Source organism: Sinocyclocheilus anshuiensis, unplaced genomic scaffold (genome assembly GCF_001515605.1).
Source record: "Sinocyclocheilus anshuiensis isolate Anshui unplaced genomic scaffold, SAMN03320099.WGS_v1.1 scaffold952, whole genome shotgun sequence".
NCBI lineage: Eukaryota > Metazoa > Chordata > Actinopteri > Cypriniformes > Cyprinidae > Sinocyclocheilus > Sinocyclocheilus anshuiensis.
Genome location: NW_015552656.1, coordinates 830879 through 844446, shown reverse-complemented (window position 1 = coordinate 844446; position 13568 = coordinate 830879). Strand labels below are relative to the sequence as shown.

Sequence of the window (13568 nt, the reverse complement as noted above, 5' to 3'; positions counted from 1 at the left end):
TACAGAACCGGCTTTCTGACAAGATGCGCGTTAAATATCGCATGCGATTTATCGTGCAGCCCTAAAATGAAGTATAGTTTGAAAGGCTGCGCGTTCGGCTGTACACATTCGCTGAGACACTTCAGACAGACTGCCAGTAGCGCTTCAACTGACAAAAACACACAATTGTCAAAATGCGCGGTTTTGGCGAGTTACCTCTGACTTAACTGACTTAAGAGACTTAACTGAGTTACAAAGTCTTAAATGACCGTAAAGAGTTGGGAGAAAATTGGATGTGTGTCAGATCTGCGTCATGTGTGTCAGGTTTTAAAGAGACAGCGCTGCTTTTAAAGTGAGGCTTGCTAAAGTCTGTCATTGATGAAAATCAAAGAACAAAGGAAAAAGAGAAATCGACTGCTCTAGTCGCTGAATAACTTTTGTAGCTTGAATAAAAATTAACCAATATAGTTTATGCAAATACAATTTATAGTTTTTGTGAAGATTGTTTTAAAATCACTTGAATTAAAAGTTGTCATATATTTCAGAGACTATTAAATGTTAAAAATAATGGCTTTCAATTATAATAGAGACTCCAGTAGCAGTATTGGTATCGATACTTCATTAATAATAGGCTACTTAGTAAAAAAGATGCCATTAAACACATATTTAAAATATACTATCTTTATGTTGTTTCTACATTAATTTGGAAGTTCAATGTGAAATTATGACAATATAAATGTATAAATATGCGATTAATCATTATTACAGAAAAATGTGTGATTAATTCATTATTTTTGTAATTGATTGACAGACAGCACTCTGTTAACCTTTTGTAGATCTTGGTATTGGTAATATTAGTTCATTTTACTGCTAAATATGCATTTCAATTTAATTTCTAATTTTATAGGCCCCCCCAGAAAGTGATCGTGATGGCCCCCACCCCCTTGGCCCCCTTCAAATGTTCAGTTTGATAATCTGGCCCTCAAATTAATTTAGTTGAATAGCCCTGCGCTAAAGCATTGCGGAGATATATCCTCCCATCCACTTTGGTGAGCTCTTTGACAAATTTGTTCGTGAAATCAACTTGACCAGCACCCAAGTTTTTATTTTTTATTTTTTTTTATTTAGGATGAAGTCAAGTAGCATCGAAAGAGATGAGTTTTCAGTGTAGACAGCATCACTGATCATAATGGCTTCTATTGTATTTTGTCGCGCCGCTCGCATTTGGTATAGACACGGAGTGAGTCTTCAGTCATTTTTCAACTCTTCGTTATTGCTTCAATGCAAAGGAAACCAGCGTGCCTGCCACGTCATTATTTGTCAGGTGTGTTCAAGTAAGCTAGATATGCGCAGATGCTGCGCAATTAGAAATCATGTTGATGATGACTCACAAGTTCAGTATTTGCGCTAAATCTGCACAGATTTGGCTTAAATGAACTTGCCCAAGAAATGAATCAGTGAACATAATATATAAGAAACCCACCAAATTGGCTAGTGATTTGACAGCGTTACCCACCACATTTGGCAGGTTGGCAGGTGTTCGTTTCAAACCCTGAACATAATGTTAACAAAACAAACAAACAAACAAATAAATAAATATTTAGTTTGTTAAAATCCATTACATTTATTGATTTTAATAAAAATGTTTAAAGTGGAATGTAATACTATGAACTGTCATGTTCCATATAATGCAGCCACAACTGTTCAAATGCTGTTAGTAACAAACAAAATCATTTTAGCATGTATACTAAACAACACATCACTGTTAATCTTATTTTCCGTTTTTTACTCTCACTTTCTACTCATTCCCCCCCCCCCACTCTTTTTCGTGATTACTTATCATTTAACCAAGTTCAGTATTATGTCTGCCTCATTATGCTAATGAAAGCTTTTTCTCGTTGTGTTGCATGCTTGGCTAGCAGATTGCGCTGAAGTGCGAGAGCAGCGAATTGGGCCGTGTGCGCTCAGCTCTTCCCTGCTGATTCGGCATGCCATCAGCATTCTGCCCAGTGCAATATAATGATCAGGGCCCAGGTGACACACACAGAGACACACAGCAGCGTGCTAGAGATTCAGCCACGTATGCTAATGCTCCAACGCCCCCTTGTAAAGCATGCAGTGGGTGAGCAGGCAGCACACTTTACAAGGGGGTGTTGCAATCAAGAGAGAACACAAACAAGCAAACAAGAAAGGATGACTTGTTATGGCAGACAGTAATAGACGGGCCTAGACAGAATCTGTGGAGTTTTTCTGCATTTTTGTCACTGAATTTCAGCAGAACGAATTTAAACATGGTTAAACGTGCTAAACGCATTTGAGAATACTACCTTACACAAGCTAAAAGCATGATCAAATTAGACAAAATATACTATAAACAAGGAGAAGGAGGGTATATCTTATTCTTTTTGGTATGGATCTATTAATTTATTCAAAAACACTTAATGCAATTTATACAAACAAGCACTTGAATACACCTCTTCTATGAATAACATGTTTTATGTTTTTTATTTTATTTTTGGTGGGTCAGAAATATCAGGGTAAAAAAAAAAGAAAAACTCCCCATTCCATGATTAAAAAAATTAGTTAAGGAAATCCTTTACAAATTATTAAACCTTACTAAGTAGTTTGCTGTAATTTTATGAATTAACTTAACTGTGTAGAAGTTTTGTTAAAACATTATTAAAACATATTTAAAAATGTTTGTCCACCAAATCAAGGTTGCGTGGTGCAACTAGCATGCAGAGACATGCAGAAAACAAATTCAATAAAATAAAACAGGAAATTATTTCATAGCAAGGACCACTGCAGACCCTCATGGCTCTAAAGTCTCTTAAAATATCAGATAATGACAAGGCAAGGTTAAAGGGATAGTTCACCTTCAGTTGCTGGTCCCTATTTACTTCCACAGTATATATATATATATAAAATAAAAACACTATGCAATTCAATGGGAACCAACTGAACTAATACTGCAGAATGTTAGTATAAATTCTCTTTGCCTTGAAATATATATTTAAAATTGTTTTGATAAATAAATGATTAAGATGTGTTCACTTGCATATATTCAAAGTGTTATGAAAAGGTTATTACTTTTTACTTGATAGTTACACCATATGACATTTTTAGAGTCATAAAATGTAAACTGTTCTTGAAAATAGTATAAACGTTTTTCAAAATCACATGAAACCAACATGAAGAACTTGGCACATAGCAGATTTTGAAAAGATTCATCCTTTTCTTTTTCTTGCAGGGTTATTACAGTTAAACCAAAACGAAAACATTAAAAATAGTAATAATAATAATAATTATTATTATTATTTAAAATACTCGTTAATGATTTTTAAATGAATTTTTGACATTTGACAAAAATTTCATTTTTTTTAATAAACTTATTTTATTTTACCTAGTTCCCAAGGTAACATTTCTCATTTAATGTTACCCTTCAGTACTATAATTACTAAAATTAAATAAACTAAAACTAATTAAAAAATAAATCAATAAAAAAGTAAACTTAATTTATTTCAACTACTTGCCAAGGTAACATTTCTCATTTAACTTTAAGTACTAAAGTAACTAAAACTAAAACTTATAAATAAAAATTCTGAATCATATAATAATAATAATAATAATAATAATAATAATAATAATAATAATGACAAGTACAACAAAATTACTAAAATGTAACTACAATTAAAGTAATTGTAAGTACAAATTAAAGTTTTATAATAAAAACTATTATAAGAAAAACATTGTCACTGACCCACCTGCACTTATACACTTGTACAAGATCAATCTTTTTGTTTTCCTCTAAAGGTCAAGTAATAAAAAATATATTATTATTATTAAAAAATTATTATTATTACTTGAGAATTACATTTTAGTACACTATAGTAATGCATTTCTGTCATAATTTCTTCAAGTTAAACCAGACTTTTATTTTGACAGGTTGTTGTGAAGGTCTTATAGTTTTACTTTCAGCTTCAGCGTGTATTTGACGCTAGTTTTTCTCAAATGAAATGGTGAAAAGCTTGAGAAGTGACTGTCTGAGAAACTCTGGGGATGAAGTTCATGTGTTCAAGTCGTCATATAATTCAATATGATGTTGTTTTATCGCTCAACCCTAGTTGGAGTATCACTAAGTACTAGTATACACGTCTCAAACGGGTCCTAAAAGGTTTGACTTCAGGCCTACCAGCTGAAAAGTCCCCAAAACCGCCTTAAAACCACTTATAACCAGCTCGGTGGCCAGCCAAGGCCAGAAAACCACCTTAGACTGGTTTATGCTGTTTTTCCCTAAGCAGGGCTGTCAGAAGCACTCACACTGTGGTGGTGAGAGCCTTTACAAACTATCTATAGGGAGTTTTAATGCTGACAGACTGCTGAGTGCTATGAACTGTGTCTTATGTGGGTGTTTTACCTGTGCTTGTGCCTCCATTCGAGCATACTGAACCAGCAAAGGCTCTCCGTGCTTCTGCAGGAAGTCTCTCTGACAGCGCTCCGCCAGCGCCGCTTCGTTGGGAAGAAAATTACTGGCCCAAACCTGGAGAGAGAAACGGGAATAGCACAAAGACGTGAAACCTGTGTGGGAGTCTCGATAATCAGACTCTGTTGATACGGAAAATCTTTAGAACAGCTTTCAGGGACAAAAACAACATTTCGGCCACACATAATCACACAAAAAATCCCTTCCAGCTATAGAAATAACTAGAACAGCAAAGCTGTATTTAACATATGCAAATTGATAGCGAAGTACAGTATGTAGCCAGCGAAGCACGGAGAGCACAGAAACACATCCAATTAAACTTCGCAACTATAGTGGAGTTGGTACTTGCCATACATGTCTCCCATCTTTAGCCTCATAGAGATGATTTAGGGAAAGCAATTGGAAAAGACACTTTAAAACATTCATCTTTCCAGCCGCCAATGACACCCTGCGCTGCCCAGAGAGGGTTCTGACACCGTCTCCCATACATCTTCAACAAAAAAGGCTGCTGAGAGAGATTCTGTTTCTCCGATACTTCTCCTCAAAGCGGAGCTCCCACAAGAGCTCTCCGCAAACGTATCTTCCTGAGGAAAGAAACTTGGTCATTACTCACTTCCGAGACAAATGCGATTTTCTGCAAAGAGATGTGGAGTTTTTGGGCGCTCAATTTTAGCAATTTAAAGCAGTGCCACACACGCATGGAAGACTCTCTCAAGGGTCTTTACCATGAATTTACCACAGAATATTTTGCAGTTAATTCCAATTCATAAAACTTCGAAAACAGTATGTTAATAATAAGTGGATATAGTGTAGTATTTCAGATGGATTTTCCAAGTAGGTGTATGCTAAAACGGCTAATGCAGCTAGCACACGCTGGAAGCTTGTTACAGTTCTCTTTCAACTTTCTCAGTTTGAGTTTGTAGTAAATTGTCGAGAAATATTGCTGAAACACTCTGTCTTTAAGTAGGAAAGCTATGTTAAAGAAGGTAAAGTTCACTTTTGAAAGCATCTTGACATATTGCAACGCTAATGCTTGTGAATCTAATTCAAATCATGCACAAAACATACTACCCTGTTGAAAAAAACAGCATATGCTGGTTAGGTATGTTTTGAAGCTAGGATGCTAGTTTGAGATGGTTTATGTTGGTCCTTTGCTGGTCCTTTGCTGGTTTCTGCTGGTCCTTAGCTGGTCATGTGCTGGTCCTAAACTGGTCCGACCAGCTTAAGACCAGCACATGACCAGCATAAACCAGCAAAGGACCAGCATAAACCAGCAAAGGACCAGCTTAAACCAGCAAAGGACCAGTTTAAACCAGCAAAGGACCAGCATAAACCAGCAAAGGACCAGCTTAAACCAGCAAAGGACCAGCTCAAACCAGCATCCCAGCTTCAAAACATACCTAACCAGCATATGATGGTTTTTTCAACAGGGTAAGAAAGCAAATGAGATCCATTTTGATTACATTTTTACACTTTGAGGTAAATCTTGAGGTAAAGATACCTCAAAAAGGGATACATTTAGATTAAATGAAAAATACATTTCATTATGGCTTTAAAAATATTAGCTGAAAAGTTTGGCAAGAGCTTGAAGGTAATTATTTTAGCTAGTTGCTAACACTAGATGTTAGGTAGCATAGGCTGATCTGGTATTAAGACAATATCATGAGGTGCTAAATTGTTTAAGTACTTGCATATTAGCATAAATCTACACATATAGTGCATAGTAGACTAATTATGAATTTGAGTTCATTCAATATCACTACATTCAGTATTTAAAGAAACAGTCATTCTATGAAGCACGTGTAGTAAGATGAAATCTAACCAGGATACTTTTGACAATAAATGTGAATTAAACCGCTTACTGAATGGCCAAGTGTCCATGATTTTTTTGAAAGGGCACACTAAATTGATCAAAACTGACAGTAAATACATTTATAATATTACAAAATGTTTTCTAATCAACAAATAACCCTGAAAAATGCAGGTTTCCACAAAAATATAAAGCAGCACAACTGTTTTCAACATTGATAATAATCAGAAATGTTTGTTTGAGCGGCAAATCAGCATATTAGAATGATTTCTGAAGGATCATGTGCCACTGAAGACTGAAGTAATGATGCTGAAAATTCAGATTTGATCAAAAGAATAAATTACATTTTACAATATATTCAGATAGAAAGTTATTTTGAATTATAAAACTTTTTCACTATTTTACTGTAGCCTTGTGAGCATGAACGGTCCTGAGCGCGTTCTCTGAATCAGAGGTAAAAAACTATATAAATACTGTTCAGTTTCTTGCACAGACCGATAGTTTCGTGTCTTTACACATCAATGTATCATTTTGAGTCATTGAGTCAATGAGTCATTTTTGACTCTCAAAGCCGTGATTCCCATTCACTTCCATTATATGACTGACAGACTGCAACGGTTTGAGTTAAAAATCTTCGTTTGTGTTCTACTGAAGAAACAAAGTCACCTACATCTTGGATGCCCTGGGGGTAAGCAGATTAACATCAAATTTTCATTTTTGGGTGAACTATCTCTTTAAGAACTTGTAATGCATTATATGTATTCTTATGAAAGTACTGCATCAATAGTCGGGTTTCCATCCAAAGTTGCGAATTTATGTGGATGCTGCTGTTTGGGAACACAGTCGTGTAACAGTTCTGGGAGTCAATTATACAGAAATACGTTGATGACAGACTTCACTCAGACATTTCAAAATGACCATAACATTTCAGATGCTGAGGAACGAGATTGGTCCACTGGTTAGGTTTTTCCGTCCCATAGCGCAGTCACATTACTTTTTTTGTCACTTCCTGGTAGAACTGGCGCTAGGCTATATATCACTATGAAAAGTAGGAGAAACCCCTGAATATAATAATTTTCATAGGCCTATATAATAAATTACTTGCGCCTCAAAGCGAGCAGACGAAACAAAATAAATGTGGTCATTGCTTTCGGAGGTGGATGCTGCTGTTTGGGAACACAGTCGTGTAACAGTTCTGGGAGTCAATTATACAGAAATACGTTGATGACAGACTTCACTCGGACATTTCAAAATGACCATAACATTTCAGATGCTGAGGAACGAGATTGGTCCACTGGTTAGGTTTTTCCGTCCCATAGCGCAGTCACATTACTTTTTTTTTCATCTCCTTTTATTCGCATTAACCCTTTTTTTGCAAAAGTCAAAAACCACCTCAAGCGAGCGTAAAAACTTTTTTTGCGAATCAAGGGATTTTTATTTGAAATTTGCCGTTTCCATCACTCGTTTCTGATGCGATACTTCAAAATGCGCATAAAAACAGGGTGATGAAACATAGCTACTTATAGCCTACTGGTTCTTTGGCAGAAACTATCTCAAATTTAATTTGCAGAGTCCCTGCAGCCATATGGCAATTATCTTCTAGAAGAGACTGAAAAAGAAAAGACACTTGAGCTTGTTAAATGTCAAGGTCACAGTCCTGCACTGCCTTTGCACGTTCAATCCAAACATCCATTCGAAACCAACAGGCCGAATCCAGCAACATCAGCTGCCAATACACCTGCCAGCCCCAGACCACATTCAGTACCCAATAAAAACTCAATTACATTTGATTGTTCTGCTCGTACGTAAAGTTTCAGAAATGCATCCAACTGCATTAATTTCGCATTTAGAGGTCTAATAAAAAGTTTCTTTTTAACAGCAGTGGGTAAAGTTTTCCAACACATACATCTAGCTTTTCATCATTGCAAAGGATGACAACATCGCAAACAAAACAGGATGAAACGCTCAGAAATAATGTATTTTTTCAAGTCGAGCTAGATGAAAATGTGTCTGTGGTGATAAATGGCAGAATGAATGTGAACACTGTGAGATGTTCCCTGTGTGCATGGTCATCCTGACTAATGTGACATGACTGGAGAAGTTTAAAGCTCACAGTCAATCACCCAGAAGCTAATTCTAATTCTTGTGTACGTTTCCATAATCCATCATAATCCACGAGGGAGCAGTTGTTATAATCAAGAGACAAATTTCTGTTTGCCTGCTGCCAAAAATAATTTAAAAAAGCAACTGTGAAAATGAGCTCTCCAGCTAAATGATTAATTAGACTCTCTGTGAGAACCGAGTTCTCCTGGGTTAACGGCGATTGCAAATAGAAGTATTTCCACACTCTTTTTTTTAAAGCACGCACTTCCTACAGAATCTAATACGTACCTCTGAGAGATTCTTTGACCTCAGTTTTCTTGCGAACCATTGATTTGGGTCTTAAAGTCAAGCTCTGCGGCTCTAAATGCACATTTGAGACTGATCTGACCTCTCAGGTTAAACAAGTTTTTGACTGAAGCCTTTCATCAAAAGGCACGAACGACTGAATATCCTCATCCCAGTTCTTCTGTAAGACTAATAAAACTGGTATATAACTACACAACTGACACGTCTTAGCTTTGACATCTTCTGACACATTTCTGACATCTTAGCTTTAACAGATGGGTTTTTATTTTACAAAGTTAGAAATTCAAACCCAGCAAGCAGAGCTACACGATTTGGAGAGGGGGGAAAAATCAATTTGTGATTTTTTTCAGATAAAAAGGTCAAATGTAATACAATAATAAAAATAATAATAATAGTTATTATTATTATTATTATAATTATTATTATTATTGTTGTTGTTGTTGTTGTTACTAAATCAAAATACAAAGTTAAACAAAAGCAAAATTAGAAATATTACTACTGTAATATTTCACTGTAAAATCAAGTACACTGGAAAGATTTGTGCTAGAAACCATCAGAAATTGCTAAACTTTATTATTTATTATATTATAGTATTTATTATAACTTATATAACTTATATTTACAAAGAATATGCATGTATTTCATTGAATTAGACTAACTGAATTAAAAATATATTTCTAAATTTACAAGTAGAAAGACTGAAATAGCATTTTCTTGCAAAACATACTTCAATAATCTTTATTTTTTAAGATTTTTTTTTTATTTTTTAATAATTTTTTAATAATTTTTACAGTGTATTGAACAAGAGTAATGGCAATTTAGTTTTACATTACAAATGTAAAAATACAATAATAATACTAATTATGTCTGTCTTAATTTCATCATTTTCAAATGTTATAAAAAGCGCTTTGCAATTTTGGTTTTATTATTATTATTAACATTTATATTTGTATTTACATTTCTTCATTTAGCAGACACCTTTATCTAAAGCGACTTACAATTATTAAGTTGTTAATCTTAGTTATTAAAGTTATTAATTAAGAAATACATTTTATTTTTATGGTCAAAATAAGGGCATAAAAAGTTATCACAGTTTAATTAAAGCTTAAAGGGGTCATATGATGTGATTTCAATTTTTCCTTTCTCTTGGGAGTGTTACAAGCTCTTGGTGCATAAAGAAGAAACAATAATGTACAGTATGTGGAAAATAATGTGTTTTTTTAACCTTAAACCGCATAGACACATTTCATTACACCAAATACACAAAATAATGTTCTTTTTAGCAACATCATATGACCACTTTAAGAAGACAAACGTATTATTTGCTTATTTGTTTTATTTTTTTAATGTAACTAAATAATAACAAGTATTAATATTATTATTATTTTAATATTACTATTACTATATTTAATAACATTTCTTATTTTATTATTTGAATAACATGCATCCAATATGCATCAAGTACAGTAAGAACAGCAATGTGCATTAAGAAAGTAAATAGGGTCAATTATTAATTTAATGTGGATATTAAATACCTTCAGTGCCGTGAAACCAAATCATGCCCAGAGAATCAGTCATACTAGCGTGCTCTGAAACATTAGAGTTAAAACAAGACACTTGCAGCCAAGAGTGTTGAAATCATCATAAGAAAGAATGAAAATGACTCATTAGATCTCCTACATCCAACATCGCTGCTTCATTTAGGAACGTGTTTTTCACCCTGCAGTTCACTTTTATAATGCAGTAAAAATTAAATAACACTTGAGAAAAATCAAGGTTGTTCTCCTCGGCAATGAGAGCCATTTCCAACAAGCATCTGGAAGTGAGCAGCACTTTGTTTGTCCGTGTTTATTCTGCTTCTCAAGGAGATGGGCCAAAATGTCTGAGCTTGCTTGGATTTCTGAAAATGAAGGATTTTGAAAAGAAAACGAGTTATTACTCGTGGGTCACATCTCCAATCACCTCATCATATTTAGGGTGATTTCTACAGGGGAGCTCAGAAGTGGCCAGCGCCTGCATTAAAAGCAGATGAATGGAGCCGGGTTAAAGAAGACTGAAAGATTCAGTGTTTACAGAATATGAATCACTGTTGGATGCTTTTCAAAGATGTTTTTCCAACCTGTGTTCCATGACATTGTGGGAAACTGTGGAGCAGAGGCACACCTGCTGTTCACCAATAATTAGGCAATTAAGATTTGCTTAGTGCAAAACTGTGTAACATCAAGCCTCATTCATGAAACATGAGCAGAGCAAATGTCTGTGTCTAAATCACATCTGAATACTACGATAATGTTCCTTGCATTTATATCAGTGCCGCCACAACACCACTACTGAATCCACAGCACAAAACATACAGAGTGTGTAGAAAGATTCTTCAACTAATGGCTTAGTTTATAATAAACATCCAACAAAATAGTGTAATCTAATCCAAATGAGCTTTATGTCACTCTTTTTAGAGAATAAAAACAAATACAGAGTAACTAACATTGTTCAATTCCCAAATAAATTGATTCTAAAACTTTTTTAGTGAATCAAAACCATACAGTGCAAACCAGAATCCAAACAAATTATGACCAACTGACTCTTACACTATGAGCCAGGTCTTTTTTAGTCAATCAAGCACATACGGTCTCTGAAAAGATTGTTAAAAATCCATAAAAAATTATATGTAAACACATTTTGCAAGAACAATTCATTTATTTATTATTGAAATTACTAAAATACTCAGGCATTTGGAAATGGAATTGTGCTTCATTTTTAAAAAAATATTTCTTTCTCAAAACTACTAAGAGTACAGTTAATTGAACAGTTAAGCTGCAATCATTAATCTGAAGCAGAATCATAATCAGTAATTTCCTTATGATTCCCATCCCTAGGGTTAAACCAGAATGCTCTCATTAGCTTTGTTGATTATGATTGGCCCGTTACAGTTTGTTGCGAGTTTTGCAAAAAAAAAAAAATTTACTCTAAAAAAACAATTATCCAACTCCATTAAACATGAAAATTTACTACATATTAAGCAAAAGTTTCATTTAGAATTATTTATATGCTCTTATAATAGTTATTCATATTTTATTTAATTTTGTTTGAATTAGTTTTTATTTTATATTTTCAGTTTTCTTTTTTTAGATTACATTTTTGTCATTTTTTATTTGCTTTTGTCAGCTTTGTATATTTCTATGCAAATGTCATTTATTTTCAATATATATTTTTAATAGTTTTACTTTTAGTGAACAATAGATTACAATAAAACTGTGCTGAGAATACTTTTACCTTCTCTTCCAAAACCTTCACCCTCTCTGTTGTTCTGTAGTGGCATGAAATGAAATAAAATATTTACTTACAAAAATCTAACAAACTCTACATTTCTCCAGCTTGCTTTATAATCTATTTGTTTTATATTCCTGGCATTGTGTATTGTGACAATTGTTGGCTCCTCTTTTGTACATTGCTTTGGATAAACCATCTGCTAAATGCATACATGTAAAATGTGACATTATTTGTTATAGCAGGTCAGTAGAAGGCATTTTAAATCAACTGTGGTAATAATTTGTAGTCATTCTGCTCATTTGCATAAAGTTCAATTGTGCTCACCTTTGTCTTGTTGCTAATTGTCACTGATGTTACTGATTAAACCGTTGTAGAACTATTCTTTCCCAAACTGTCACATTTTGTGCTTTCCGAAGCATTTACACAGAATTGAATTCTTCTAATGTTTCATGATCAAGACCCACTGAAGATAAAAGCCCTCTGGTGGTCTAGTGGGGCGTTTAGGTACAGCAAGTCAACAGGTTCTCCAGCCTGAGGTGATGACTACTTTAAAAAAAAGCCCTCTCAGTATCATCGTTTTCATAATTGCCTGTTCACATGAAGGCCTTTAGTTATGCGTACTTAATGACAGCGCTATTCCCTCAGAGCTCCACGCAACCTTTGAGGCTAGGAAAGTTCACACGGGTAAGCACTTTACTCTGAGAGCTATTGAAAACGAGGCCGGTGTGCTTATGCATTAAACATTAAGTCCCTGTAGACGGGGCGAAAAAGAAAAACACTCGTTTAATCGAGTCCATTTTCCCAAGAATTCCAATTAAATATCTAAAATGAAATAAAATCCTTTGCGGCAGTGAAATCATAAAGCCCATCTCTCTCTCTCTGTTTTTAAAGATAATACCGGGCGGCCATGGGAATCTGGCATTGCTTTAAACAAGCGGTCGGCAGCTCCTCTGTATTCCGGCTGCTGATTTGAATGTCAGGAGTGATAAAGGAGGGTCGAGAAGGAGGAGATGGACGGAGGGGGAACTAATCATGCAGTCTTCACGCACACGTCCGGCGGCCCTAGAGGCCACGTTTATGAACCTCGGTGAAATAAAATGCCAGACAGTGGTCCATCACTCTCTAGAACAGCGAAGCACAAAAAACCCACAAAGAAACCACGTCTCACAGTCAGTAAATATGCTAGCAGTGACAACATCTGAGATATTAAAAAGAAGCATGTGGCGCTATGATTTTCAGGCCTGACCCGCAGGCGATACCGAGAAGGCTACAGTTCTCCAGAGTTTTCATACGTCTGTTCTTAACAGATGGTTCAGATGATTGACGTTTCCTGACGTACGCGTATACTATTTATTTCCTGCCTGCATCGGAGCTCGAGGAGAGCGGCGGATTGACTCGCGTTTTGAAAGGCTTCAAGAGAAGGAGTTCCAAGAGAACGTCAATCACACCTCACTGCTGACCGTCAATCTCTCTCATTGCCATTTCTCTGCTAGCGCTACTGCTAGCTGTGTATGTAAATCCTCAGATAAGACGACATTATACACAACGTACGTTCATGCAGGGATAAACCAGAGATGCCGTCACCAGAATGCGTTTGGGAAATTGAATAGAATCTTA

The 13568-nt window shown here is 35.0% G+C and overlaps 1 protein-coding gene across 1 annotated transcript in view; it reads right to left on the bottom strand.

The window, feature by feature from the left end:
* Positions 1–13568, bottom strand: part of LOC107667272 (galactose-1-phosphate uridylyltransferase-like) — a 122684-nt gene that overhangs the window by 82771 nt on the left and 26345 nt on the right. Inside the window, exon 7 of the mRNA XM_016458902.1 lies at positions 4397–4519. Within this exon, the coding sequence (XP_016314388.1) occupies positions 4397–4519 (123 nt within the window). The remainder of the gene's footprint in view (positions 1–4396; positions 4520–13568) is intronic.